This window comes from Mobula birostris, chromosome 8 (assembly GCF_030028105.1).
Source record: "Mobula birostris isolate sMobBir1 chromosome 8, sMobBir1.hap1, whole genome shotgun sequence".
Taxonomy (NCBI): domain Eukaryota; kingdom Metazoa; phylum Chordata; class Chondrichthyes; order Myliobatiformes; family Myliobatidae; genus Mobula; species Mobula birostris.
The window spans coordinates 57,909,662-57,935,603 of record NC_092377.1 but is presented as its reverse complement, the minus strand read 5'-3'; the positions used below and the strand labels follow the sequence as shown (position 1 = coordinate 57,935,603).

The 25,942-nt window shown below is 41.2% G+C and overlaps 1 protein-coding gene across 16 annotated transcripts in view; it reads left to right on the top strand.

The window, feature by feature from the left end:
- The window catches only part of LOC140201331 (girdin-like), a 279,872-nt gene that overhangs the window by 206,586 nt on the left and 47,344 nt on the right, over nucleotides 1-25,942 (top strand). For all 16 annotated transcript variants that reach the window (XM_072265254.1, XM_072265249.1, XM_072265248.1 and 13 more), the window contains one exon: nucleotides 5,737-5,882. In XM_072265254.1, coding sequence (XP_072121355.1) covers nucleotides 5,737-5,882 — 146 coding nt within the window. The remainder of the gene's footprint in view (nucleotides 1-5,736; nucleotides 5,883-25,942) is intronic.

Below are 25,942 nucleotides of genomic sequence, written 5' to 3'. Positions count from 1 at the left end.
AGACTTGTTCTGGAGCTGCTGCGGCCTATGGTCAGGCCACACTTAGATCCCCTCCAGTTCGCTTACCAGCCCTGACTTGGAGTTGTGAGGATGCCATCGTCTACCTGCTGAAGTGTGTCTACGCCCACCTGGACAAGCCAGCCAGCACTGTGAGGGTCATGTTTTTTGACTTCTCCAGTGCGTTCAACACCATCCACCCTGCTCTGCTGGGGGAGAAGCTGACAGCGATGCAGGTGGATGCTCCCCTGGTGTCATGGATTCTTGATTACCTGACTGGCAGACCACAGTACGTGTGCTTGCAACACTGTGTGTCCGACAGAGTGATCAGCAGCACTGGGGCTCCACAGGGGACTGTCTTGTCTCCCTTTCTCTTCACCATTTACACCTCGGACTTCAACTACTGCACAGAGTCTTGTCATCCTCAGAAGTTTTCGGATGACTCTGCCATAGTTGGATGCATCAGCAAGGGAGATGAGGTTGAGTACAGGGCTACAGTAGGAAACTTTGTCACATGGTGTGAGCAGAATTATCTGCAGCTTAATGTGAAAAAGACTAAGGAGCTGGTGGTAGACTTGAGGAGAGCTAAGGTACCGGTGACCCCTGTTTCCATCCAGGGGGTCAGTGTGGACATGGTGGAGGATTACAAATACCTGGGGATACGAATTGACAGTAAATTGGACTGGTCAAAGAACACTGAGGCTGTCTACAAGAAGGGTCAGAGCCGTCTCTATTTCCTGAGGAGACTGAGGTCCTTTAACATCTGCCGGACGATGCTGAGGATGTTCTACGAGTCTGTGGTGGCCAGTGCTATCGTGTTTGCTGTTGTGTGCTGGGGCAGCAGGCTGAGGGTAGCAGACATCAACAGAATCAACAAACTTACTCGTAAGGCCAGTGATGTTGTGGGGATGGAACTGGACTCTCTCACGGTGGTGTCGGAAAAGAGGATGCTGTCTAAGTTGCATGCCATCTTGGGCAATGTCTCCCATCTACTACATAATGTACTGGGTGGGCACAGGAGTACATTCAGCCAGAGACTCATTCCTCCAAGATGCAGCACAGAGCGTCATAGGAAGTCATTCCTGCCTGTGGCCATCAAACTTTACAACTCCTCCCTTGGAGGGTCAGACACCCTGTGCCGATAGGCTGGTCCTGGACTTATTTCATAATTTACTGGCATAATTTACATATTACTATTTAACTATTTATGGTTCTATTACTATTTATTATTTATGGTGCAACTGTAACAAAAACCAATTTCCCCCTGGGATCAATAAAGTATGACTATGACTATTTATCCACATTAAATTGCATCTGTCTTGAATTCGCCCACTCACCCAACCTATCCAAGTCACCTTGCATCCTCTTAGCATCCGCCCAGCTTCGTGTCATCCACAAACTTGGAGATGCTGCATTTAAATCCCTTGTCTAAGTCATTAATATATATTGTAAACAACTGGGGTCCCAGCACTGAGCCTTGCAGTACCCCACTAGTCACTGCCTGCCATTCTGAAAAGGTCCCATTTATTCCCACTCTTTGCTTCCTGTTCGCCAACCAATTCTCTATCCACATCAATACCATACCCCCAATATCGTGTGGTTTTTGAGGAGGATGCAAAGAATATCATGGATGAAACAAATATCAAATGATGTCATAAACAGAGCAAACACAAAAAGAGAAATAATGTATGAGATCATGAAAAGGCAATGTAACTTCATTGGACATGTGATTAGGAAAGAGGAGTTAGAATGCACAGTAATTATGGGAAAGATTGAAGGGAAGAAAGCAAGAGGAAGACAAGGACAAATGATGATGGAGACAGCTGCCAGAGAACTGGAAATGAATACCAATGAATTGATCCACTTAACCTGAAACAGGAGTATGTGGGCCATGGCAGTCAAAGCTCAAATTGGGCATGGCACCTGATGATGATGATGATGAAGGGAAATTACAGTGGTATGAGAGAGGAGTTGGCCAAAGTAGATTGGAAGGAGCTGCTGGCAGGGATGTCAGCAGGGCAGCAATGGCATGCATTTCTGGGAAAAATGAGGAGGATGCAGGACATGTGTATTCCAAAAATGAAGAAATATTCAAATGGCAAAATAGTACAACCGTGGCTGACAAGGAAGTTAAAGCTATTGTAAAAGCAAAAGAAAGGGCATAAAACAAAGCAAAAAATAGTGGGAAGATAGAGGATTGGGAAGTTTTTAAAAACTTACAGAGAGCAACTAAAAAGATCATTAGAAGGGAAAAGATGAAATATGAAACCAAGCTAGCAAGTAATATCACAGTGAATAGTAAAAGTTTTTTCAAGTATGTTAAAAATAAAAGAGAAATGAGAATGGATTTAAGACCGCTAGAAAATGAGGCAGGAGAAATAATAACTGGGAACAAGGAGATGACTGATGAACTAAATGAATATTTTGCACCAGTCTTCACTGTGTAAGACACTAGCAGTATGCCTGATGTTGTAGTGTGTGAAAAAAGAGAAGTGGGTGCAGTTACTGTTACAAGAGAGAAGGTGCTCAAAAAGCTGGAAGACTTAAAGGTTCATAAGTCACCCGGACCAGAGGAACTGCACCCTAGGGTTCTGAAAGAAGTAGCTTTAGAGATTGTGGTGGCATTAGAAATGATCTTTCAGAAATTATTGCAGGCTGGCATGGTGCCAGGGGACTGGAAAATTGCAAATGTCACTCCACTCTTCAAGAAAGGAGCAAGTCAGCAGAAAAGAAATTATAGACCAGTTAGCCTGACCTCAGTGGTTGGGAAGATGTTAGAGTCAACTGTTAAGGATGAGGTGATGAAGTACTTGGTGACACAGGACAAGATAGTACAAAGTCAGCATGTTCCTTCAGGGGAAATCCTGCCTGACGAACCTGTTGGAATTCTTTGAGGAGATTACATGTCGGATAGATAAAGGGGATGCAGTGGATGTTGTATATTTGGACTTTCAGAAGGCCTTTGACAAGGTGCCACACCTGAGGTTGTTTACCAAGTTAAGAGCCCATGCTATTACAGGAAATTTATTAACATGGTTAGAGCTTTGGCTGCTTGATAGGGGCCAGTGAGTGGGAATAAAATGATCCTTTTCTAGTTGGCTGCCAGTGACTAGAGGTGTTCTGCAGAGGTCGGTGTTGGGGCCACTTCTTTTTATGCTGTATATAAATGATTTAGATGATGGAATAGATGGCTTTGTTGCCAAGTTTGCAGATGATATGAAGATTGATGGAGGAGCAGGTAGTTTGAGGAAAAAGGTAGGATGCAGAAGGACGTGGACAGATTAGGAGAATGGGCAAGGAAGTGGCAAATGAAATACAGTGTTGGAAAATGCATGGTCATACACTTTGTTAGTAGAAATAAATATGTGGACTATTTTCTAAACAGGGAGAAAATCTGGGAATTTGAGATGCTGAGAGTCTTGGGAGTCCTTGTGCAGAACCTCCTGAAGGTTAACTTGCAGATTGAGTCAGTGGTGAGGAAGGCAAATGCCATGTTAGCATTCATTTCAAGAGGTCTAGAATACAAGAGCAAGGATGTGATGCTGAGTCTTTATATGGCACTGGTGAGGCCTCACCTTGAGTATTGTGAACAGTTTTGGGCCCCTTATCATAGAAAAGATGTGCTGGCATTGGAGAGGGCTCAGAGGAGGTTCACAAGGATAAATCCATTAATGAAAAGGTTATCATACGAGGAACATTTGATGGCTCTGGGAATTCAGAAGGATGAGGGGGGATCTTACTAAAACCTTTTGAATGTTGAAAGGCCTAGACAGAGTAGATGTGGAAAGGATGTTTCCCATCTGGGGAAGTCTAGGACAAGACGGCACCGCCTCAGGATAGAGGTGTGCCCTTTCAAAACAGAAATGCAGAGAAATTTCTTTAGCCAAAGGGTGGTGAATTTGTGGAATTTGTTGCCACATTGCAACTGTGGAGGCCAGGTTGTTGGGTGTATTTAAGGCAGAGATTGATAGGTTCTTGATTGGACATGGCATCAAAGGTTACAGGGAGAAGGCCTGGAACTAGGGTTGAGGAGGAGATAAAAAAAAAAGTTAAGTGGTGGAGCAAATTCAATGGGCCAGATGGCCTAATTCTGCTCCAATGTCTTATGGTCTACCTTTATCACTTTTTTCTACCACTCAGGTAACTTCACACTCATATATTTCCTCAGATACCCTTTAAGCACAAGCTGTCAAAAAGCATCTTGGAGACACAGTTCTCAATGCTGTAAAGCCAACATCCTTGAGTCCATAAACCTTTCAAATGTAAACACATCAGTTATTGCTAAATGATATTATCCATCTAGTATGCAAGCTTCACTGAACTAAGCAACTTAGAGACAACTTGCCTGTGTGAAACAAGCCAAATTAAACAACCTATTGTCTTATATTGCATATCTCCAGCAGTAATAAAGCAGGTGTAGTGAGCCAACATGTACATCTACTGACAGAGCATCTACAAAGCTGCTGTATGGAAAATAGCAACACACATAAAAGTTGCTGGTGAACGCAGCAGGCCAGGCAGCATCTCTAGGAAGAGGTGCAGTTGACGTTTCAGGCCGAGACCCTTCGTCAGTCTCAGCCTGAAACGTCGACTGCACCTCTTCCTAGAGATGCTGCCTGGCCTGCTGCGTTCACCAGCAACTTTTATGTGTGTTGCTTGAATTTCCAGCATCTGCAGAATTCCTGTTGTCTATGGAAAATACTTTGTTTTAACTTCAAATTGATTACTGCTTTACACTTACATTTTAAGAATTGAAGACTAACTCATATTTATGACCAGAAATTCAACAAACTGTTAGTTGGGAATATATACTTATATCTGTTTTTGACTTTACAAGTGTTTAGAGAAAGCCGAGATTAGCAATCAACTAAGAAGTGAATATCTATCATAATCCGCAGGATATCTGCTGTAATGCTGTCTTTGATCAGAAGTCCAACACCCCTTCCTTTTTAGAACTCTCCCTTTGCACATCTGAAAATTCTATACCCTGGACAGTGAGAGTTTCCATGGTTATAACAGTGTCTTAATCCCATGTGCTGGTCCACTTTCTCAGCTCCTTCATTTTATCTCTGAGGCTACAAGCGTTAAAGTAAGTACAGTTAAGACTACCAGCTATTTCATACTTCTCTTCCTATTTCTGCGCACTCTTTCCACTGGACTTGCCTGTTTCTATTTTCTCCATATGTCAGTTTTCCCACCTGTTGCATTGTCATTCTGTGTTCTGCAAATTTACTCATAGGTTTAAACCATTCCAAGTAGCAGTAGAAACTTCCATGTGAGGATGTTGCCAACCCCCACCCGGCCATGCAGTTCGGGTACAACTCATCATTCATTTATAGGTCATCCATACCCCAGAAAAGATCCCAATACTCAAAACTTCATAAATTGTTTATTTGCTCATTAAAGAGAAGGATGTCAATCAAACTATGAACCACACATTATCCCTTGCCCCCATTCAAGAAAGTATTTTCACTATGACTTTCACTCAGTGGTAAACATTGTTGAGGATTGCAGTTGTAAAATTACTGTAGTTTTGAAATATAAACATTTTAAAAGCTTGTATTTTCTGAATTTTTGCCTTTGAGCAAACTCTTAAGTTATCGTGGAGGATTGTCAAATTATTTTTGTAATAACATCACAGGAATACCTTTTCAATTTAACCATCATTTTAACTATGCTGAAAAAGATATATTTCTGAAATGTTCTCTTATAATTTTCAAACTATTATATTTTGTGCAGCTACTGAGCCAATTAAAAGGGAATCTTGAGGAAGAAAACCGACACTTGCTTGACCAGATCCAGACATTAATGCTGCACAACAAATCATTATTAGAACAGAGCATGGAGAGTAAGGATCTATTCCATGTGGAGCAAAGGCAGTATATGTAAGTAGAATGAAAAGTGCTTTCAATATGACATTTAAAGATCCTGTCTCATCTTGAATTGTGCTGGCTGTGGCTGGCATTTCTGATGGAAGCATCCAATATTGAGTCATGCAATTAAAATCCAAACTTAAGCAGGCCCACTGTATATCCATCACAGATATTTTGGTATTCTGCCTGTAACCCTGAACCAGCCAGGTCTGAAGTGTGACCAAAGATCCGATTCATTTTATTGGGTGTTCTTGGATTGAGCATGTCATTGATTTTATTTTGATTGATCTTAGTTTCATATATTATGTATTTGTTTGTATTTTAAAACATTAATTTCTCTTTTCTACAAACATTTGTATTTTTAATCTCTGCATTTCTGATGATTTTGTCTTGAAGTATCATATCTAATAGTTTTGACAATGGAAAAAAAGTTTTTATATTTAGATTATGAAGACACGCAGTCCTCAATGATAATTGCTCAAATGAGAAAAGATATCCTCCAACAAACAGATCCCAAAAACATTTAATACCCAACCTGTCCCATTCTTTAAAAACTAAATCAGTCATGGAGGGTTTAAAAAATAATTAGAATAAATGGGACTTGAAAGGGAAAATCTTAATAAACCAAAATGTTTTCTAAATTTTATCCAGATCCTCAGACTATGTTTAACTATTAGATTATCAGTTAGTTTACTTACAAATAAAGGAAGTGAGGATCCAAGAAGAGAAATAATAGAAAATTTATTAACAGAGTTAGCTTCTAAAGAAACCCATACTGGACAGTCTACACGATTAATATAATATAGCCAAAACATAAGATATCATATATTAACTGCCCAGTAATAAAACCTAAAATTAGTAAAGGCTAAACCTCCAGACCTTTTAGATTTTTGAAGATGAACTTTATTTAAACGAGGACATTTATTTTTCCATATATAGGAGGATAAAACAGATTCAAGAGAGTCAAAAAAGGATTTAGGAATAAAAATGGGTAAAGCCTGAAAAAGATATATAGATTTAGGTAGAATATTCATTTTAATAGAATTAATTCGTCCAATCAATGATACTGAAATAGGTGACCAATTTAATGATATTCTTTTTACATGGTTCAATAAAGTAAGAAAGTTTTCTTTAAACAGGTGTTTGTAATTCTTAGTGACTGTTACACCCAAATATGTAAATTGATTCCTTACAATTTTAAAAGGGGGATTAGTATTAATATATACCAAATTATTTAAAGGAAATAATTGACTCTTATGTAGGTTCAGCTTATATCCTGAAAACTGGCTAAAACGGGAGAGTAAAGAAAGTATGCAAGGTAGCGAGGTCTCAACATGAGAGATAAAAAGCAAAATATCATCAGCGTAAAATGAGATTTTGTGGGTGATACCTCTCCTTAAAATACCACAGATATCATTAGATTCTCGAAAAGCAATGGCAAGGGGTTCTAAATCTAGATCAAGAAGCAAAGGACTCAACGGACAGCCTTGTCTAGTTCCGCGGTGAAGTCTAAATGGTTTGGAATTTTGAAAATTAGTAAGAACCCGAGCAGAAGGAGATAGATAAAGTAATTTAATCCATTGAATAAAATCTGGTCCAAAATTAAATTTTTCTAAGTTTTTAAATAAATAATTTCATTCAACCCAATCGAAGGCCTTCTCAGCATCTAAGGATATCACACATTCCGATATCTCCTGAGAAGGAGAGAAAAAAACATTTAGTACATGGCATATATTAAAATGGGAATGTCGGTTTTTAATAAATCCCGTCTGATCATCAGAAATAATAGAAGGTAAAATATTTTCAATCCTACGAGCCAGAACTTTAGAAAGAATTTAGGATCAACATTGAGTAATGAAATTGGCCTGTATGAAAAGCATTCAGTTGGGTCCTTGTTCTTTTTTTAGGATAAGTGAAATAGAGGCTTTATAAAAAGATTGAGGCAAACTACCCAATTTGAAAGAATTCAAAAAGACTTAAGTGTAACTACAGTATAATTAATGAAGAAAAAGCCTTATAAAATCCTCCAGAAAATCCATCTGGACCCGGAGCCTTCCCCAAGTGTAATGATTTGGCCTGAAAAGAAGAATGAAACCAAAGTTTGTTCCAATGGCTAAAAAAAATGTGGATTATCATATTTGCGTATGTGAGTTTCTTGTAAGAAAATAATAGGGACCTTAAATTTCCTAATATAAGCAAAAATCTTATTACGTTTAACAGGGTGATTTAACCCTTTCACATTAAAACTAAGTAAATTAATAGTTTGGTCCATTTTAATATTACTTAAAGGAAGGATTAAAATGTAAGTTAAAACCAAGCCATAACCCTTGAGAAATGGTAACCAAGCAACAAGTTGGCTAAAAATTCAAAAGCAGCTTCTGAGAAAAAAAACTTTTTTAGTTATCTACAAATCAGAGACTTTCTAAGATCTCAATTATGCACATTTCCTATATGCTCAGATAAGAACTTACTAGATGTAATTTTTAATTTGACACCTTTTCATAATGATTCAATATCTAATATTTATGGTATGTTACTGGAGAGAAGGAATGTTCCTTTAGACAAAATTAAGAATCTCTGGGAACAAGATTTACAGATATCAATATCTGAGGAAACTTGGAATGAAATTTTTAAACCGGTTAATATTTCCTATGTGCTCGCCATTCCCTCATACAATTTAAGGTGGTACATAGAGCCCATACGACTAAAGATAAGCTTTCTCGTTTTTATTCAGATATATCTCCCTACTGTGACAGATGTAATAATGGAGAAGCTTCATTAATTCATATGTTTTGGACTTGTCCAAGTCTTGAAAAATATTGGAAGGAAGTTTTTCAAACTTTTTCTTTACTTTTCAAAGTCAGTTTTAAGCCTAATCCTCTGACAGCCCTATTCGGTATTGTTGCAGGACAAATATCAAGCTGAAGACATCTGATTTACATATTTTGGCCTTTAGCTCTCTTATAGCTGGGAGGGCGCTTTTGTTTAAATGGAAAGATGTTTTCCTCCTACTCATGCTCAATGGTTATGCGACGTTATGTCATGCTTAGATTTAGAGAAGATTTGTTGTTCAATTTCTGAATCTCGTCAAGACTTTCAATCATTGTAGAGACCTTTTCTGAATAATTTTCAAAACTTTCAAAACCTTCAATTCGTTGTTTAAATTCAGATGTTGTCTATTATTGATTTTTATTATCTGAGAAGGTATTTTACCTTTTTTTTCTCCTTAATAAACAGCTTCGGTCTTGGTAATGGTTAGATCTTATTTTGTAATAAATTAGTATATTTCAACTGTTGATTAACTTACATGAATATGGGGTAATGAGATTGTTATTATGAATAGATATAATGTAATTGGTAGTTTTTAAAATCTTTTTTGACCTTTTATATATACTTTCTTGTACTCTGTATTCTTCTATGTAGATACTAATTAAAATATTGGAAAAGAAAGAAAATATTGGAAAAGGAAAAAGAGTTTCACTTGTGGCCTAGTCCAGAGGCCAAAGGGTGAGGTGGTTTGTGCAGAGGAGTGTGTGGTGGGAGTGAGGATTAAATGTTGAGGCCTTGCTGTGCCTTGTTTCCTGAGTCCAATCAGGGTGCAAGATCATTTTTTTAAATTATCATAAAGCTGTTGAATTCTCAGATTCTTATAGTTATGCAAAGGTTGGTGTTAATCAAAACACATAATGTTCACTGAAAATCAGCAGAGCTATAAGACAAAGTTTATTTGTAGAAGTTGTTGGAATATGAAAGGACTTGGCGTAGTAAATAGGTGTTGTAAAGAATTTTGTATATTTTAAGGAAAAAATATTTGAATCAGAGGAAGGTACTAGGTTGAAGAGAAAGGGTAGAGTAATTGGATTGATTTTTGATTGTTTTGGCAGGGAAAGCAAAACAACTATACACTTAATTTATTTAGGGCCTTAACAGCCTAACATTCCTTAAAGGAAATGATAGGAACACTTCTAATATTGGAAATGGTACTTATTTTCTTCAAAACATGCATTTACAAATGTTGTTCATCCATCGTCGACATCGATGAGAACCTCGACACCATCATATGATGGTGTCAAGACTAGCGCGTGATTTAGATTTAAGTGAGGAAGAGTTGCGCAGCGTCAACCTCACTCTGTCTTCCCAATTCCCATCTGGATCCAGTGGCAAGACAGAGTCAAGACAGCTGGAGATGGGACTAGGCACAGTGGATGACGAGGACGTCTTCTGTGTCTTGTCCTGCTCTACATGTTCCATGACGCTTGCAGAGACCGCCTTCTTGACCGTTGGACCTCACATTGGTCTCGTCCGCTCAATCCGCCGGAGTCTGTCTTCACATGCTGGGATAGACAACTCCCTATCTCACTGAGGGTTTGAGACCAGTCGGCTATCCTCACCTGGTTTAGCCGGCTTGTCGAAGCCATTGTCGGGGGTGTGGCTGCTGTCGCATGCAAACAGCTACAGGGAGCCACAGGTGAGAACTGAGTGCCAGGTGGGGACCAAAGGTGGACTAACCGCCTTGAAAAGGACACGACATGTTCCCCCACCAGAGGTGCTACCCCTCCCTGACATCCCACTGGGGTGTCAGGGAGGGGTAGCTTTTACAAATAGCAATGTAGTAAATGACTACAGAATCTGTGTGAAGTACTGTTAGGGACTAATGTGGGCTGTGTCATCAAGAGCACATTCTTATTCATTTAATACAAGATAAAATACTGAACATGCCAAAAATATTGTTGGTGCTATATCACATTCCATTGTATTCTCACTTTTTGAGTACAACTTAAATCCACATTCTTGTGACTTGCATATGGGAGTGATCTCATGGAATTAAGACCAATACCTAAGAAAGTTGGAGACATGAGCCTGCAGGTGTCAGAATATGAGCTACAATGTACTGGAGGAACTCAGTGGATCAACCAACACTTGTGGAAGGTAATTGTTGATGTTTTAGGTTGAAACCCTGCATCGAGACTGAGAAAGAAGGTGGTGAGTTAAAAGAAGAGAAGGGGAATGGTGAGGCATGGGTCCATAATGATTTTTAGATTGAGGAGTGGTGAAAGATGAAGGATATGTAGCTGTAGCAGCAAGTCTTAGTAAAAATGTCAAGTCAAACAGCCGGAGGCTTTCAATGACAACCACATTTCCTTTTTTTGCCCCATCCTCCGTCCACCATCGCCACTGGTTCTTGTCTCAATATTCCCTGTCTCCTCTTCATAATGGCCATCTGCCCTCTCCACTCTCAGTCCCGATGCAGGGTTTTGATCTGAAACATCAACAATTTCTTTCCTCCCACAGATGCTGCTCAACCACTGAGTTCCTCCAGCAGATTGTTGCTCCAGATTCAAATATCTGTAGTTCTTGTGTGTCTATTCTTCTGCACTGTGAAGTTTCTTCATGCTATGCCAACTTTGAAGAAGTTCTGCTCTTTCAGATGGGGGTTCTGTAGGACTCTCTCACTGCTCTCCCTCTATGGTTTCAGAATCAGAATCAGGTTATTATCACCGGCATTGTCATGAAATTTGTTAACTTAGCAGCAGTATCTATAATGTCCAATGCAATCCATAATACAGAAGGAAGAATCAATCAATCAATTGCAGTATATGTATATTGAATAGATTAAAAATCGTGTAAAAACAAAAATAATATATATTTAAGAAATGAGGTACTGTTCACGGGTTCAATGTCCATTTAGGAATTGGATGGCAGAGGGGAAGAAGCTATTACTGAATGTGTGCCCTCAGACTCCTGTACCTCTACGTGATGGTAACAGTGAGAAAAGGGCATGCCCTGGGTGCTGGGGGTCCTTAATAATGGACACTGACTTTCTGAGACACCGCTCCTTGAAGATATCCTGGGTATTTTATAGGCTAGTACCCAAGATGGAGCCGACTAAATTTATGATCCTCTGCAGCTTCTTTCAGTCCTGGGCAGCAGCCGCCCCCAATACCAGACAGTGATGCAGACAGTCAGGATGCTCTCCATGGTACATCGATAGAAGTTTTTGAGTGTTTTTGTTAACATACCAAATCTCTTCAAACTCCTAATGAAGTATAGTAACTGTCTTGCCTTCTTTATAGCTGCATCGATATGTTGGGACCATGTTAGGTCCTCAGAGATCTGGACACCCAGGAACTTGAAACTGCTCATTCTCTCCACTTCTTATCCCTCTATGAGGATTGGCATATGTTCCTTTGTCTTACACTTCCTAAGTCCACAATCAGCTCTTTCATCTTACTGACGTTGAGTGCAAGGTTGTTGCTGCGACACCACTCTACTAGTTGGTATATCTCGCTCCTGTGTGCCCTCTCATCTCCATCTGAAATTCTACCAGCAATGGTTGTATCATCAGCAAATTTGTAGATGCTATTTGCACTATGCCTAGCTACACAGTCATGGGTATAGAGAGAGTAGGGCAGTGGGCTAAGCACACACCCCTGAGGTGCACCACTGTTGATCATCAGCAAGGAGGAGGTATTATCACCAATCTGCACAGATTGTGTTCTTCCAGTTAAGAAGTCGAGAATGCAATTGCAAAGGGAGGTACAGAGGCCCAGGTCGTGTAACTTATCAATCAGGGGTGCCTTGTTTCCACTGCTCTCTAGTTCTTTGACCACATTCTTACCAAGGCGCAGTACTACAGCCACATATTCATAATCTTCAACAGCTACTCTGTCGACTAATCACCTCAGACTATGGTCTCACTACTGTCCTCTTTATAGCGGTCATATCTCAATGCATAGAGTATATAAAATAAGGTGGATGATCTTGTTGCGCTTCTGCAAATTATTGGATATGATGCTGTGGCTATCACTGAATCATGGATGTAGTTGGGAGCTGAATGTCCAAGGTTCCATGTTGTATCAGAGGGATAAGAAGGTAGGGCGAGGGGATGGCATGGCATCATATCAGTAGAAAGATGTGACATAAGTTTGGAAGATCCTTCTAGGTTGAGTTAAGAAACTGCAAGGGTAATGTGGACCACAGATTGCAACGGGAAATAGAAAAGGCATGTCAAAAGGGCAATGTTATGATAGTCATGGGAGATTTTAATATTCAGGTTGATTGGGAAACAGATCTCAAGAGAGTGAGTTTGTTGAATGCTTTTGAGATGGCTTTTTAGAGCAGTTTGTTGTTGAGTCTTCTAGGGGATCAGCTATACAGGATTGGGTGTTAAGTAATGAACCAGAGGCTTTCAGGGAGCTTAAGGTAAAAGAGCCAGTGATCACAATTTGATTGGGTTCAACTTGCAATCTGATAGGGAGAAAGAATAGTCTGATGTAGCAGTATTTCAGTGGAGTAAAGGAAATTACAGTGGTATGAGAGAGGATTTGGCCAAAGTAAATTGGAAGGAGCTACTGGCAGAGGGGGTAGTGTGGCTCTGCTGGTAAAGAATGGCCTCAAATTAGTAGAAGGTTGTGACATAGGATTGGAAGATGTTGAATCCTTGTGGATTGAGTTAAGAAACTGCAAGAGTGGACGGACACTGATGGCACTTACATACAGGCTGGGACATGGACCACATATTACATCAGGAAATACAAAAGGGCAATGTTATGATAGTCATAGGAGATTTTAACATGCAGGTCGATTGGGAAAATCAGGTTGGAAATGGATCTCAAGAGAGTGAGTTTGTTGAATGCCTACGAGATGACAATTTCTTTTTCAATTTTTTTATTAATATATAAATTGCATAAATACAAATACACAATTCATCAGGATACAAGTAAGTAATACGAATTACATTACAGTAATATGATCACAGTATCCCATATTCCAAATCAATTATGTAGAAAAAAAAGGATTGAATTATGAAATAAAATAAAATAATTGTATTTTATTTTAAAAATTCTACCCCCACTACCAAAATGAGCTGGTTGGTTTAAAAAAAAGAGGAAAAGAAAGAAATACCTTACCATATACTACTATAATAATAATAATGGCTTAGATCCATACATTAATAACAGTTCAAAGATTATGAAAATAACTCAGAAAGGGTCCCCATAACATTAGAAAATCATGTTTAGAATCAGAAATCGAATAACGAATCTTCTCTAGATCACGGCATAACATAACATCAGATAGCCATCGAACATGAGTGGGTGGGGCGGCCTCCTTCCACTTGAGCAAGATCGTCTTCTTGGTCATAAGAGACATAAAGGCCAATACCCGCAAATTAGATGGCTTCAGTTTTGTTGCACTATCCTCAACATTACCAAACATGGCAGTCAAGGGATTGGGCTTAAAACTAACATTGAAAAGTACAGAAAAAGTTTGAAGTACATCTTTGCAAAATTTTTCAAGGCTCGGACATGTACAAATTATATGAATTAGTGTGGCCACTCCATTAGTACACCTATCACAGTAAGGGGAAATATACAAGATGACTTTTTAGAGCAGTTTTTCATTGAGTTTACTAGGGGATCAGTTATACTGGATTGGGTGTTATGTAATGAACCGGAGGTGATTAGGGAGCTTAAGGTCAAAGAACCCTTAGGAGGCAGTGATCACAATATGACTGAATTGAATTTGAAAATTGATGGGGAGAAGGTAAAGTCTGTTGTAGCAGTACTTCAATGCAGTAAAGGAAATTACGGCGGTATGAGAAAAGAGTTAGCCAAAGTAAATTGGAAGTAGAGGTTTCAAAGCAAGGAAGTAATGCTGAGGCTTTATAAAACATGAGTCAGGTCGCACTTAGAGTATTGTCAACAGTTTTGGGCCCCATATCTCAGAAAGGATGAGGATGGATTGTCAGTGGAGAGATTCCAGAGGAGGTTCACATGGACGATTCCGTGTTTTCGGGAATGAAGGGTTTAATATATGAGGAGCATTTGGCAGATTTGGGTCTGTATTAACTAGAATTTAGAAGAATGCCGGGGGTGGGGGGGGGGTTGATGGTGATTGGATCTCATTGAAACCTACCGAATGTTGAAAGGACTAGATAGGGTGGATGTGGAGAGGATGTTTTCTATTGTAGAGGTATCCAGAACTAGAGGGCACACCCTGAAAATTGAGGGGCAACCCTTTAGAACAGAGGTAAAGAGGAATTTTTTTTAGCCAGAGAGTAGTAAATCTGTGGAATGCTGTGCCACAGACTGCAGTGGAAGCCAAGTCCGTGGGTGTATTTCAGGCAGAAGTTGATCATTTCCTGATCGGTTATGATGTCAAAGGATATGGCGAGAAGGCAGGTGTATGGGGTTGAGTGGGAAACAGGATCAGCCATGATGGAATGGCGGAGCAGAGTCAGTGGGCTAAATGGCCTAATTCTGCTCCTATGTCTTATGGCCTTATACTGGCAGGGATGACAGCAGAGCAGCAATGGCGTGAGGTTCTGGGAAAAATGAGGAAGGTGCATGATAGATGTATTCCAAAAACAAATAAATACTGGAATATCAAAATAGTATAACCATGGCTGACAAGGGAAGTCAAAGCTAATGTAAAAGCAAAAGGGAGAGCATAGAGCAAAGTAAAAATTAATGGGAAACAGAGGATTGGGAAGCTTTTAAAACCTACAGAGAGCAACTAAAAGAATCATTAGGAGGAAAAACAAAGGTGATGAACTGAGAGCTTGGATACATGCATAGAATTATGATGTGGTGGCCATTGCAGAGACTTGGCTGGCACCAGGGCAGGAATGGATTCTCAATATTCCTTCATTTCAGTGCTTTAAAAGGGATAAAGGGGGGGGGGGAGGGGAGGAGGGGTTGGCATTACTGTTCAGGGATACTATTACAGCTACGAAAGTGTGGGTAATGTAGCAGGATCCTCTTTTGAGTCAGTATGTGTAGACGTCAGGAACAGGAATAGAGCAGTTACTCTATTGGTAGTATTCTATAGGCCCCCTGGTAGCAGCAGAGATACAGAGGAGCAGATTGGGAGGCAGATTTTGGAAAGGTGCAAAAATAGCAGGGTTGTTATCATGGGTGACTTTAACTTCCCAAATATTGATTGGCACCTAATTAGTTCCAAGGGTTTAGATGAGGCAGAGTTTGCTTAGTGTGTCCAGGGCGGATTCCTGTCACGGTATGTTAAAAGGCCGACAAGGGGAAACGCCATACTTGATCTAGTATTAGTTAGCGAACCGGGTTAGGTCACAAATCTCTCAGTGGGTGAGTATCTAGGGGACAGTGACCACCGCTCCCTGGCCTTTAACATTATCATGGAAAAGAATAGGGTCAGAGAGGACAGGAAAATTTTTAATTGGGGAAGGGCAAATTATGAGGCTATAAGGTTAGAACTTGCGGCTGTGAATTGGGATGATGCTTTGGCAGGGAAATGTACTATGGACACGTGGTCGGTGTTTAGGGATCTCTTGCAGGATTTTAGGGATAAATTTGTCCTGGTGAGGAAGATAAGGAATGGTAGGGTGAAGGAACCATGAGTGACAAGTGACGTGGAGAATCTAGTCAGATGCAAGAAGGCAGCATACATGAGGTTTAGGAAGCAAGGATCAGATGAGTCTATGAGGAATATAGGGTAGCAAGAAAGGAGCTTAAGAAGGGGCTGAGAAGAGCAAGAAGGGGGCATGAGAAGGCCTTGGCGAGTAGGGTAAAGGAAAACCCCAAGGCATTCTTTAATTATGTGAAGAACAAAAGGATGACAGGAGTGAAGGTAGAACCGATTAGAGATAAGGGTGGGAAGATGTGCCTGGAGGCTGTGGAAGTGAGCGAGGTCCTCAATGAATACTTCTCTTCAGTATTCACCAATGAGAGGAAACTTAATGACGCTGAAGACAATATGAATGAGGTTAATGTTCTGGAGCATGTTGATATTAAGGGAGAGGAGGTATTGGAGTTTTTAAAATACCTTCGGACGGATAAGTCTCCGGGGCCTGACGGAATATTTCCCAGGCTGCTCCACGAGGCGAAGGAAGAGATTGCTGAGCCTCTGGCTAGGATCTTTATGTCCTCGTTGTCCACGGGAATGGTACCCGGAGGATTGGAGGGAGGTGAATGTTGTCCCTTGTTCAAAAAAGGTAGTAGGGATAGTCCAGGTAATTATAGACCAGTGAGCCTTACACCTCTAGTGGGAAAGCTGTTGGAAAAAATTCCTAGAGATAGGATCTCTGGGCATTTAGAAGAATCATGGTCTGATCAGGGACAGTCAGCATGGCTTTGTGAAGGGCAGATCGTGTCTAACAAGCCTGATAGAGTTCTTTGAGGAGGTAACCAGGTATATAGATGAGGGTAGTGCAGTGGATGTAATCTACATGGATTTTAGTAAGGCATTTGAAATGGTTCCACACGGTAGGCTTATCCAGAAAGTCAGAAGGCATGGGATCCAGGGAAGTTTGGCCAGGTGGATTCAGAATTGGCTTACCTGCAGAAAGCAGAGGGTGGTGGTGGAGGGAGTACATTCAGATTGGAGGGTTGTGACTAGTGGTGTCTCACAAGGACCGGTTCTGGGACCTCTACTTCCCGTGATTTTTATTAACGACCTGGATGTGGGGGTAGAGGGGTGGGTTGGCAAGTTTGCAGACAACATAAAGGTTGGTGGTGTTATGGATAGTGTTAAGGATTGTCGAAGATTGCAGAGAGACATTGATAGGATGCAGAAGTGGGCTGAGAAGTGGTAGATGGAGTTCAACCCGGAGAAGTGTGAGGTGGTACACTTTGGAAGGACAAACTCCAAGGCAGAGTACAAAGTAAATGGCAGGATACTTAGTAGTGTGGAGGAGTAGAGGGATCTGGGGGTACATGTCCACAGATCCCTGAAAGTTGCCCCACAGGTAGATAGGGTAGTTAAGAAAGCTTATGGGCTGTTAGCTTTCATGAGTCGAGGGATAGAGTTTGAGTCGCGAGGTAATAATGCAGCTCTATTGAACTCTGGTTGGGCCACACTTGGAGTACTATGTCCAGTTCTGGTTGCCTCACTGTAGAAAGGATGTGAAAGCATTGGAAAGGGTACAGAGGAGATTTACCAGGATGCTGCCTGGTTTGGAGAGTATGCATTATGATCAGAGATTAAGGGCGCTAGGGCTTTACTCTCTGGAGAGAAGGAGGATGAGGGGAGACATGATAGAGGTATACAAGATATTAAGAGGAATAGACAGTGGGCAGCCAGCGCCTCTTCCCCAGGGCACCACTGCTCAATACAAGAGGACATGGGTTTAAAGTAAGGGGTGGGAAGTTCAAGGGGGATATTAGAGGAAGGTTTTTTACTCAGAGAGTGGTTGGTGCATGGAGTGCACTGCCTGAGTCAGGTGGAGGCAGATAATGCTCGTGAAATTTAGGAGACTACTAGACAGTTATATGGAGGAATTTAAGGTGGGGGGGTGTTATATGGGAGGCAGGGTTTAAGGGTCAGCACAACCTTGTGGGCCAAAGGGCCTGTACTGCGCTGTACTATTCTATGTTCTATGTTAAAAAGACGAAATATGAAAGCAAGCTTACAAACGTAATCAAAGTGGATAATAAAGGCTTTTTCAAGTATGTAAAAAATAAAAGAGAGTTGAGAGTGGATATAGGACTGCTAGAAGATGAGGTCAGAGAAATAATAACTGGGGACAAGGAGATGGCAGATGAACTAAATGAGTATTTTGCATCAGTTTTCACTGTGGAAGACACTGGCAGTGTGCCAGATGTGAAGAGTGTGAGAGAAGAGAAGTGAGTGCAGTTTCTATTAGAAGGGAGAAAGTGCTCAAAAAGCTGAAAGACTTAAGGGTACATAAGTCACCCGGACCAAATGAACTGCATCCTAGGGTTTTGAAAGAGGTAGCGGTAGAGATTGTAGGGACATTAGTAATGATCTTTCAGAAATCACTGGACTCTGAAAGGTGCCAGAGGACCAGAAAATTGCAAATATCATTCCACTCTTTAAGAAGGGAGGAAGGCAGCAGAAAGAAAATTATATACTTGTTAGCCTGACCTCAGTGGTTGGGAAGATGTTAGAGTACTTGGTGACACAGGACAAGATAGGACGAAGTCAGCATGGTTTCCTTAAGGGAAAATCTTGTCTGACGAACCTGTTGGAATTTTTTGAAGAGATTACATGTAGGATAGATAAAGAGGATCTAGTGCATGTCATATATTTGGACTTTAAGAAGGCCTTTGACAAGGTGCCACACATAAGGCTGCTTACCAAGTTAAGAGCCCATGGTATTACAGGGAAGTTACTGGCATGTTTAGAGCATTGGCTGATTGGTAGGAATCAGTGAGTGGGAATAAAAGGATCTTTTTCTGGTTGGCTGCCAGTGAATAGTGGTGTTCCACAGGGGTTGGTCTTGTAACTGCTACTTATTATGTTGTATATCAAGGATTTAGATGATGGAATAGATGGCTTTGTTATCAAGTTTACAGATGATATGAAGTTTGGTGGAGGAGCAGGTACTGTTGAGGAAACAGATAGGCTGCAGAAGGACTTAGACAGATTAGGAGAATGGGCAAGAAAGTGCAAATGAAATACAATATTGGAAATGCGTTGTCATGCACTTTGGTAGTAGAAGTAAATATGCTGACTATTTTCTATATGAGGAGAAAATCCAAAACTCTTGAGATGCAAAGGGACGGGAGTCCTTGCGCAGAACACCCCAAAGGATAACTTGCAGGTTGAGCTGGTGGTGAGGAAGGCAAATGCAATGTTAGCATTCACTTCAAGAGATCTTGAATACAAGAGCAGGGATGTGATGTTGAGGCTTTATAAGGCACAGGTGAGGCTTCACCCTGAGTATTGTGAAAAGTTTTGGGCTCTCATCTAAGAAAAGATGTGCTGGCATTGAAGAGGGTTCAGAGGAGGTTCACAAGGATGATTCTGGGAATGAAAGGGTTATCATATGAGAGATGTTTGATGGCCCTCTCTGTACTCACTGGAATTTAGAAGGATGAGGGGGAATCTCAGTGAAACCTTTCGAATGTTGAAAGGCCTAGACAGAGTAGATGTGGAAAGAATGTTTCCCATGTTGGGAGAGTCTTGGATAAGAGGGCACAGCCTCTGGATAGAGGGGCATCTATTTAAAATAGAGATGTGGAGAACTTTCTTCTGCCTGAGGGTGGTGAATTTGTGAAATTTATTACCACAGGCAGCTGTGGAGGCCAAGTTGTTGGGTGTATTTAGGGCAGAGCTTGATTGGTTCTTGATTGGACACGGCATCAAAGGTTACAGAGAGAAGGCTCGGGAGTGGGTCAGAGGAAGGGAAAAAAGATCAGCCATGATTGAATGGTGGAGCAGACTCGATGGCCTAATTCTGCTCCTATGTCTTATGGTCTTGTAATCTTGTATCCCTTTTCCACTCTCAGTCCTGATGCACGATTTCATCTCCATGTCGATAATTCTTTTCAACCCACAGATATTCCTCAACCCACCTGAGTTTTTCTAGCAGATTGTTGTGTCTAATTATTTATTTCACATGTTCCCATATGTTTTTTCAGAACTTCCTAAATATTTGCTACAGTTATTTTCTTGGTTGTTAAATCTAACATGCCGATTTAACATAATTGTGTATGCTCAAAATTAATTTCTGTGTTTTTAAAATGTATAACCCATGCTTATGTTGATGAACTCTCCATTTGAACAGCTCATCAAGGTTCTTGTCAGTGATTAACTTTTTCTGAAATGTATTTAATAGCAGTCATAATCATAGGCTCTTAATTCTCCAAATTATTTCCGTATTTAAAATTTCTTGGGGAGAGATTTGTTCTTTAGTGTGCTCCAGCTTGCCGCTAAATTTATTATTAATTCCCTTAATCTTTTCTGTCCCGGTTACAAATGTGACAGAACAGCAACGTCACACCCATTAATATCAGTTGCTATGAAGTCAACATTTTGTATTTGCACATCCTTTTGTGGAAATCAGGATGGAGTGGCTTGTTAGATAAACTAAAGAGAATTATATTAAGAGCTAAAAGATAACAAGCAAGAGAATAAGTTTCTTTAAGGATCAGTGGGTCATTCGTGTGTGGACCTATGTACAGGAAATGGACAAGATCTTAAATGAATATTTCTCATCTGTATTTATAATGGGAAAGGTTATTGAAGTTGGGGAGTTCAGGAAATAATACAGAGATGTCCTGAAACATTGAAACATATCAACATTATAGAATGGGACATGCTGGTTGTGTTAACGTGCTTAACAGTGGTTGAATCTGCAGGACTTGACAAATGTATCCTCGGACATTATGGGAAGCAAAAGAAGAAATTGCTGGGACACTGGCAGAGGTTTTTGTATCTTAATGGAAGTGATGTTGAGAGACAAGATCCATTTGAGATTAGGGATCATCAGCATGGCTTTGTGCATGGAAAATCATGTCTCATTAATTTCATTGAGTCTTTTGAAGAGATGTCTTAGAGGAATGACTAGTTCAGGGGATGGATTTTCGCAAGGAGCAATATGGTAGACAGGTCTGGGAAATTAGATGACATCGAACAAAGGGTCAGTGAGCCAACCTGATACAAAATTAACTTCCTAGAAAAAATCAGAGGGTGGTAATGAAATCTTGTAGTTTTGGAGGCCTATGACAGGTAATATGCCATGGGGGTCAGTGCTGGGTCCCCTATTGCTTATATATTAATGATTTGGATGAGTATTTTGGTGGTATGACATTTGTGACATGGCAAGTATGTGGATAACACCAAAATTGATAGTCTAGTGTACAGTGAAGAAGGTTGTCAAAGCTTACAACAGGATCTAAATTAACTGGAAAAGTGGGCAAAAAAAATGGGAGGTGAAATTTAACTCAGACAGGTGCAAAGTGATACTTTTTGGAAATTAAACCAGAGTAGGGCATTATACTGCGAAAGCAGGATTCTGGGGAGCGCTGGTGACAAGAGAGTCCCAGGAGTACAAGTAAATATTTCCCTGAAAGTTGTGACAGAGGTAAACAAGTTGGAGAAGAAGGAATATGGCACAGTTTCTTTCATCAGTCAGGCATTGAGTATGAGATTTGGAACATTTGTTACTGTTGTACGTGGTTAGACAACACTTGCAGTATTGTATGCAGTTATGGTCGCAGAACTAAAGGAAGGATGTAATTAAGCTAGGGAAGGTGCAGAAATAATTCACAAGGATGTTGTTGGGACTTATATTACAATGTGAATCTAGGTAGACTGACTCTCACAGCTATCTGGACTATTGCTCTTCTCACCCTGTCTCTTGCAAAAATGCCATCCCTTATCGCAATTCCTCCGTCTCTGCTGCATCTGCTCTCAGGGTGAGGCTTTTCATTCCAGGATGAAGGCGATGTCCTCCTTTTTTAAAGAAAGGGGCTTCCCTTCCTCCACCATCAACTCTGCTCTCAAACGCATCTCCCCCATTTCAGGCACATCTGCTCTCACTCCATCCTCCCACCACCCCACTAGGAATAGGGTTCCCCTTGTCCTCACCTACCCCCCCGCCCCACCAGCCTCCGGGTCCAACATATAATTCTCCGTAACTTCCACCACCTCCAACGGGATCCCACCACTAAGCACATCTTTCCCTTCCCCCCTCTCTCTGCTTTCCACAGGGATCACTCCCTACGCGACTCCCTTGTCCATTCGTTCCCCCCCATCCCTCCCTACCGATCTCCCTCCTGGCACTTATCCTTGTAAGCGGAACAAGTGCTACACATGCCCTTACACTTCCTCCCTCACTACCATTCAGGGTCCCAGACAGTCCTTCCAGGTGAGGCAACACTTCACCTGTGAGTCAGCTGGGGTGATATACTGTGTCCGGTGCTCCCGATGCGGCCTTCTATATATTGGCGAGACTCGACGCAGACTGGGAGATCGTTTCGCTGAACACCTACGCTTTGTCCGCCAGAGAAAGCAGGATCTCCCAGTGGCCTCACATTTTAATTCCACGTCCCATTCCCATTCTGATATGTCTATCCATGGCCTCTTGTACTGTAAAGATGAAGCCACACTCAGGTTGGAGGAACAACACCTTATATTCCATCTGGGTAGCCTCCAACCTGATGGCATGAACATTGACTTCTCAAACTTACGCTAATGCCCCACCTCCCCCTCATACCCCATCCGTTTATTTATTTATTTATATACACACATTCTTTTTCTCTCTCTCCTTTTTCTCCCTCTGTCCCTCTCACTATAGCCCTTGCCCATCCTTTGGGCTTCAGCGCTCCCCCTTTCTTTCCCCTAGGCCTCCTGTCCCATGATCCTCATATTCCTTTTGCCAATTAACTGTCCAGCTCTTGGCTCCATCCCTCCCCCTCCTGTCTTCTCCTATCATTTCTGATCTCCCCCTCCCCCTCCCACTTTCAAATCTCTTACTAGCTCTTCTTTCAGTTAGTCCTGACGAACGGTCTCGGCCCGAAACGTCGACTGTACCTCTTCCTAGAGACGCTGCTTGACCTGCTGCATTTACCAGCAACTTTTATGTGTGTTGCTAGGTAGACTGGGACTGTTTACCCTGGACTGAAGGAAGCTGAGGGGTGACCTTACAGAGATCTATAAAACATGAGGGTCATTGATGAGGTAGATAGTCACAGGCTTTTTTTGCCAGGATAGGAGAGTCTAAAGCAAGGGGGCATCAGCTTAAGATGAGAGGAAAAAGATTCAAAGAAGACCTAAAGGACAAACTTTTCACACAGAGGATGGTGGATATATGGAATGAGCTTTCAGAGGAAGTAGAAGAGGTGGTACAATTACAAATTCTAAAAGACATTAGCATGGGTACATGGATAGGAAAGGTTTAGAAAGATTTGTGTAAAATGTTGGCAAATGGGACATGTTCAGGTAGGCATGGATGAGTTGGGCCAAAAGGCCTATTTCCATACTGTTTAACACAATGATTCTGGCGTAGAATTTGTAGTTATAAAGGTATTCTATGCAGCTATCATAAAAAGTCTGCTTAATATTGTTAAATCTTTTTCAGCCTAACATGATGGAATTATAGACAATAGACAATAGGTGCAGGAGTAGGCCATTCGGCCCTTCAAGCCAGCACTGCCATTCACTGTGATCATGGCTGATCATCCACAATCAGTATCCAGTTCCTGCCTAATCCCATAACCTTTGATTCTGCTATTTTTAAGAGCTTTCTCTTTCTTGAAAGCATCCAGAGACTTGGCCTCCACTGCCTTCTGGGGCAGAGCATTTCACATATCCACCACTCTCTGGGTGAAAAGGTTTTTCCTCAACTCCGTTCTAAATAGCCTACCCCTTATTCTTAAACTGTGGCCTCTGGTTCTGAACTCACCCATCAGCAGGAACATGCTTCCTGCCTCCAGCGTGTCCAATCCCTTAATAATCTTATATGTTTCAATGAGATCCCCTCTCATCCTTCTAAATTCCAGTGTATACAAGCCCAGTCGCTCCAATCTTTCAACATATGACAGTCCTGCCTTCCCGGGAATTAACCTTGTGAACCTACGCTGCACTCCCTCAAGAGTAAGAATGTCCTTCCTCAAATTTGGAGACCAAAACTGCACACAGTGCTCCAGGTGTGGTCTCGCCAGGGCCCTGTACAGCTGCAGAAGGACCTCTTTGCTCCTATACTCAATTCCCCTTGTTATGAAGGCCAGCATGTCAGTAGCTTTCTTCACTGCCTGCTGTACCTGCATGCTTGCTTTCAGTGACTGATGCACAAGAACACCTAGATCTCATTGTACTTCCCTTTTTCCTAACTTGACTCCATTTAGATAATAATCTGCCTTCCTGTTCTTACCACCAAAGTGGATAACCTCACATTTATCCACATTAAACCGCATCTGCCATGCACCCACCCACTCACCCAGCCTGTCCAAGTCACCCTGCATTCTCATAACATCCACCTCACATTTCACACTGCCACCCAGATTTGTGTCATCTGCAAATTTGCTAATGTTACTTTTAATCCCTTCATCTAAATTATTAACATATATTGTAAACAGCTGCGGTCCCAACACTGAACACTGCAGTACCCCACTGGTCACTGCCTGCCATTCCGAAAGGGACCCGTTAATCGCTACTCTTTGTTTCCTGTCAGCCAGCCAACTTTCAATCCATGTCAGCACTTTGCCCCCGATACCATGTGCCCCAATTTTGCCCACTAATCTCCAATGTGGGACTTTATCAAAGGCTTTCTGGAAGTCCAGGTACAGTACACCCACCTGCTCTCCCTTGTCCATTTTCATAGTTACATCCTCAAAAAATTCCAGAAGATTAGTCAAGCACGATTTCCCCTTCGTAGATCCATGCTGACTCGGACCTATCCTGTTACTGCTATCCAAATGTGTCGTAATTTCATCTTTTACAATTGACTCCAGCATCTTTCCCACCACTGACGTCAGGCTAATCCGTCTATAATTCCCTGTTTTCTCTTTCCCTCCTTCCTTGAAAAGTGGGACAACATTAGCCACCCTCCAATCCACAGGAACTGATCCTGAATCTATAGATCATTGGAAAATGATTACCAATGCGTCCACGATTTCTAAAGCCACCTCCTTAAGTACCCTGGGATGCAGACCATCAGGTCCCGAGCACTTATCAGCCTTCAGACCCAACAGTCTATCCACCATTTCCTGCCTAATATAAATTTCCTTCAGTTCATCCATTATCCTAGGTCCTTTGGCCACAATTATATCTGGGAGATTGTGTCTTCCCTAGTGAAGACAGATCCAAAGTACCTGTTCAACTCATCTGCCATTTCCTTGTTCCCCATAATAATTTCACCCGTTTCTGTCTTCAAGGGCCCAATTTTGGTCTTAACTATTTTTTTTCCTTTTCACATACCTAAAGAAGCTTTTTCTATCCTCCTTTATATTCTTGGCTAGTTTACCTTCGTACCTCATTTTTTGTCTGTGTATTGCCTTTTTAGTTATCTTCTTTTGTTCTTTAAAAGTTTCCTAATCCTCCTTGATAGCTTTGTGGCCAAGGCTGTGGACAATTAAAAGATAGGTGGAGGGACAGGCAGTGTTGAGAAAGTATCATGAACAGTTTTTGGCTCCATATCTAAGAAATGATGTGCTGGCATTTGAGAAGCTCTAGAGAATTAACTTATGATGACTGTTTGATGGCTCTGGGCCTGTACTCGCTAGAGTTTAGAAAAATGAGGGGGAATTTCATTGAAACCTCCCAAATATTTGAAGGTCTGGATGGAATGGCTAGAGAGAAGATACTTCCATTAGTGGGAGATTCTAGGACTGGAAGGCACAGCCTCAGAG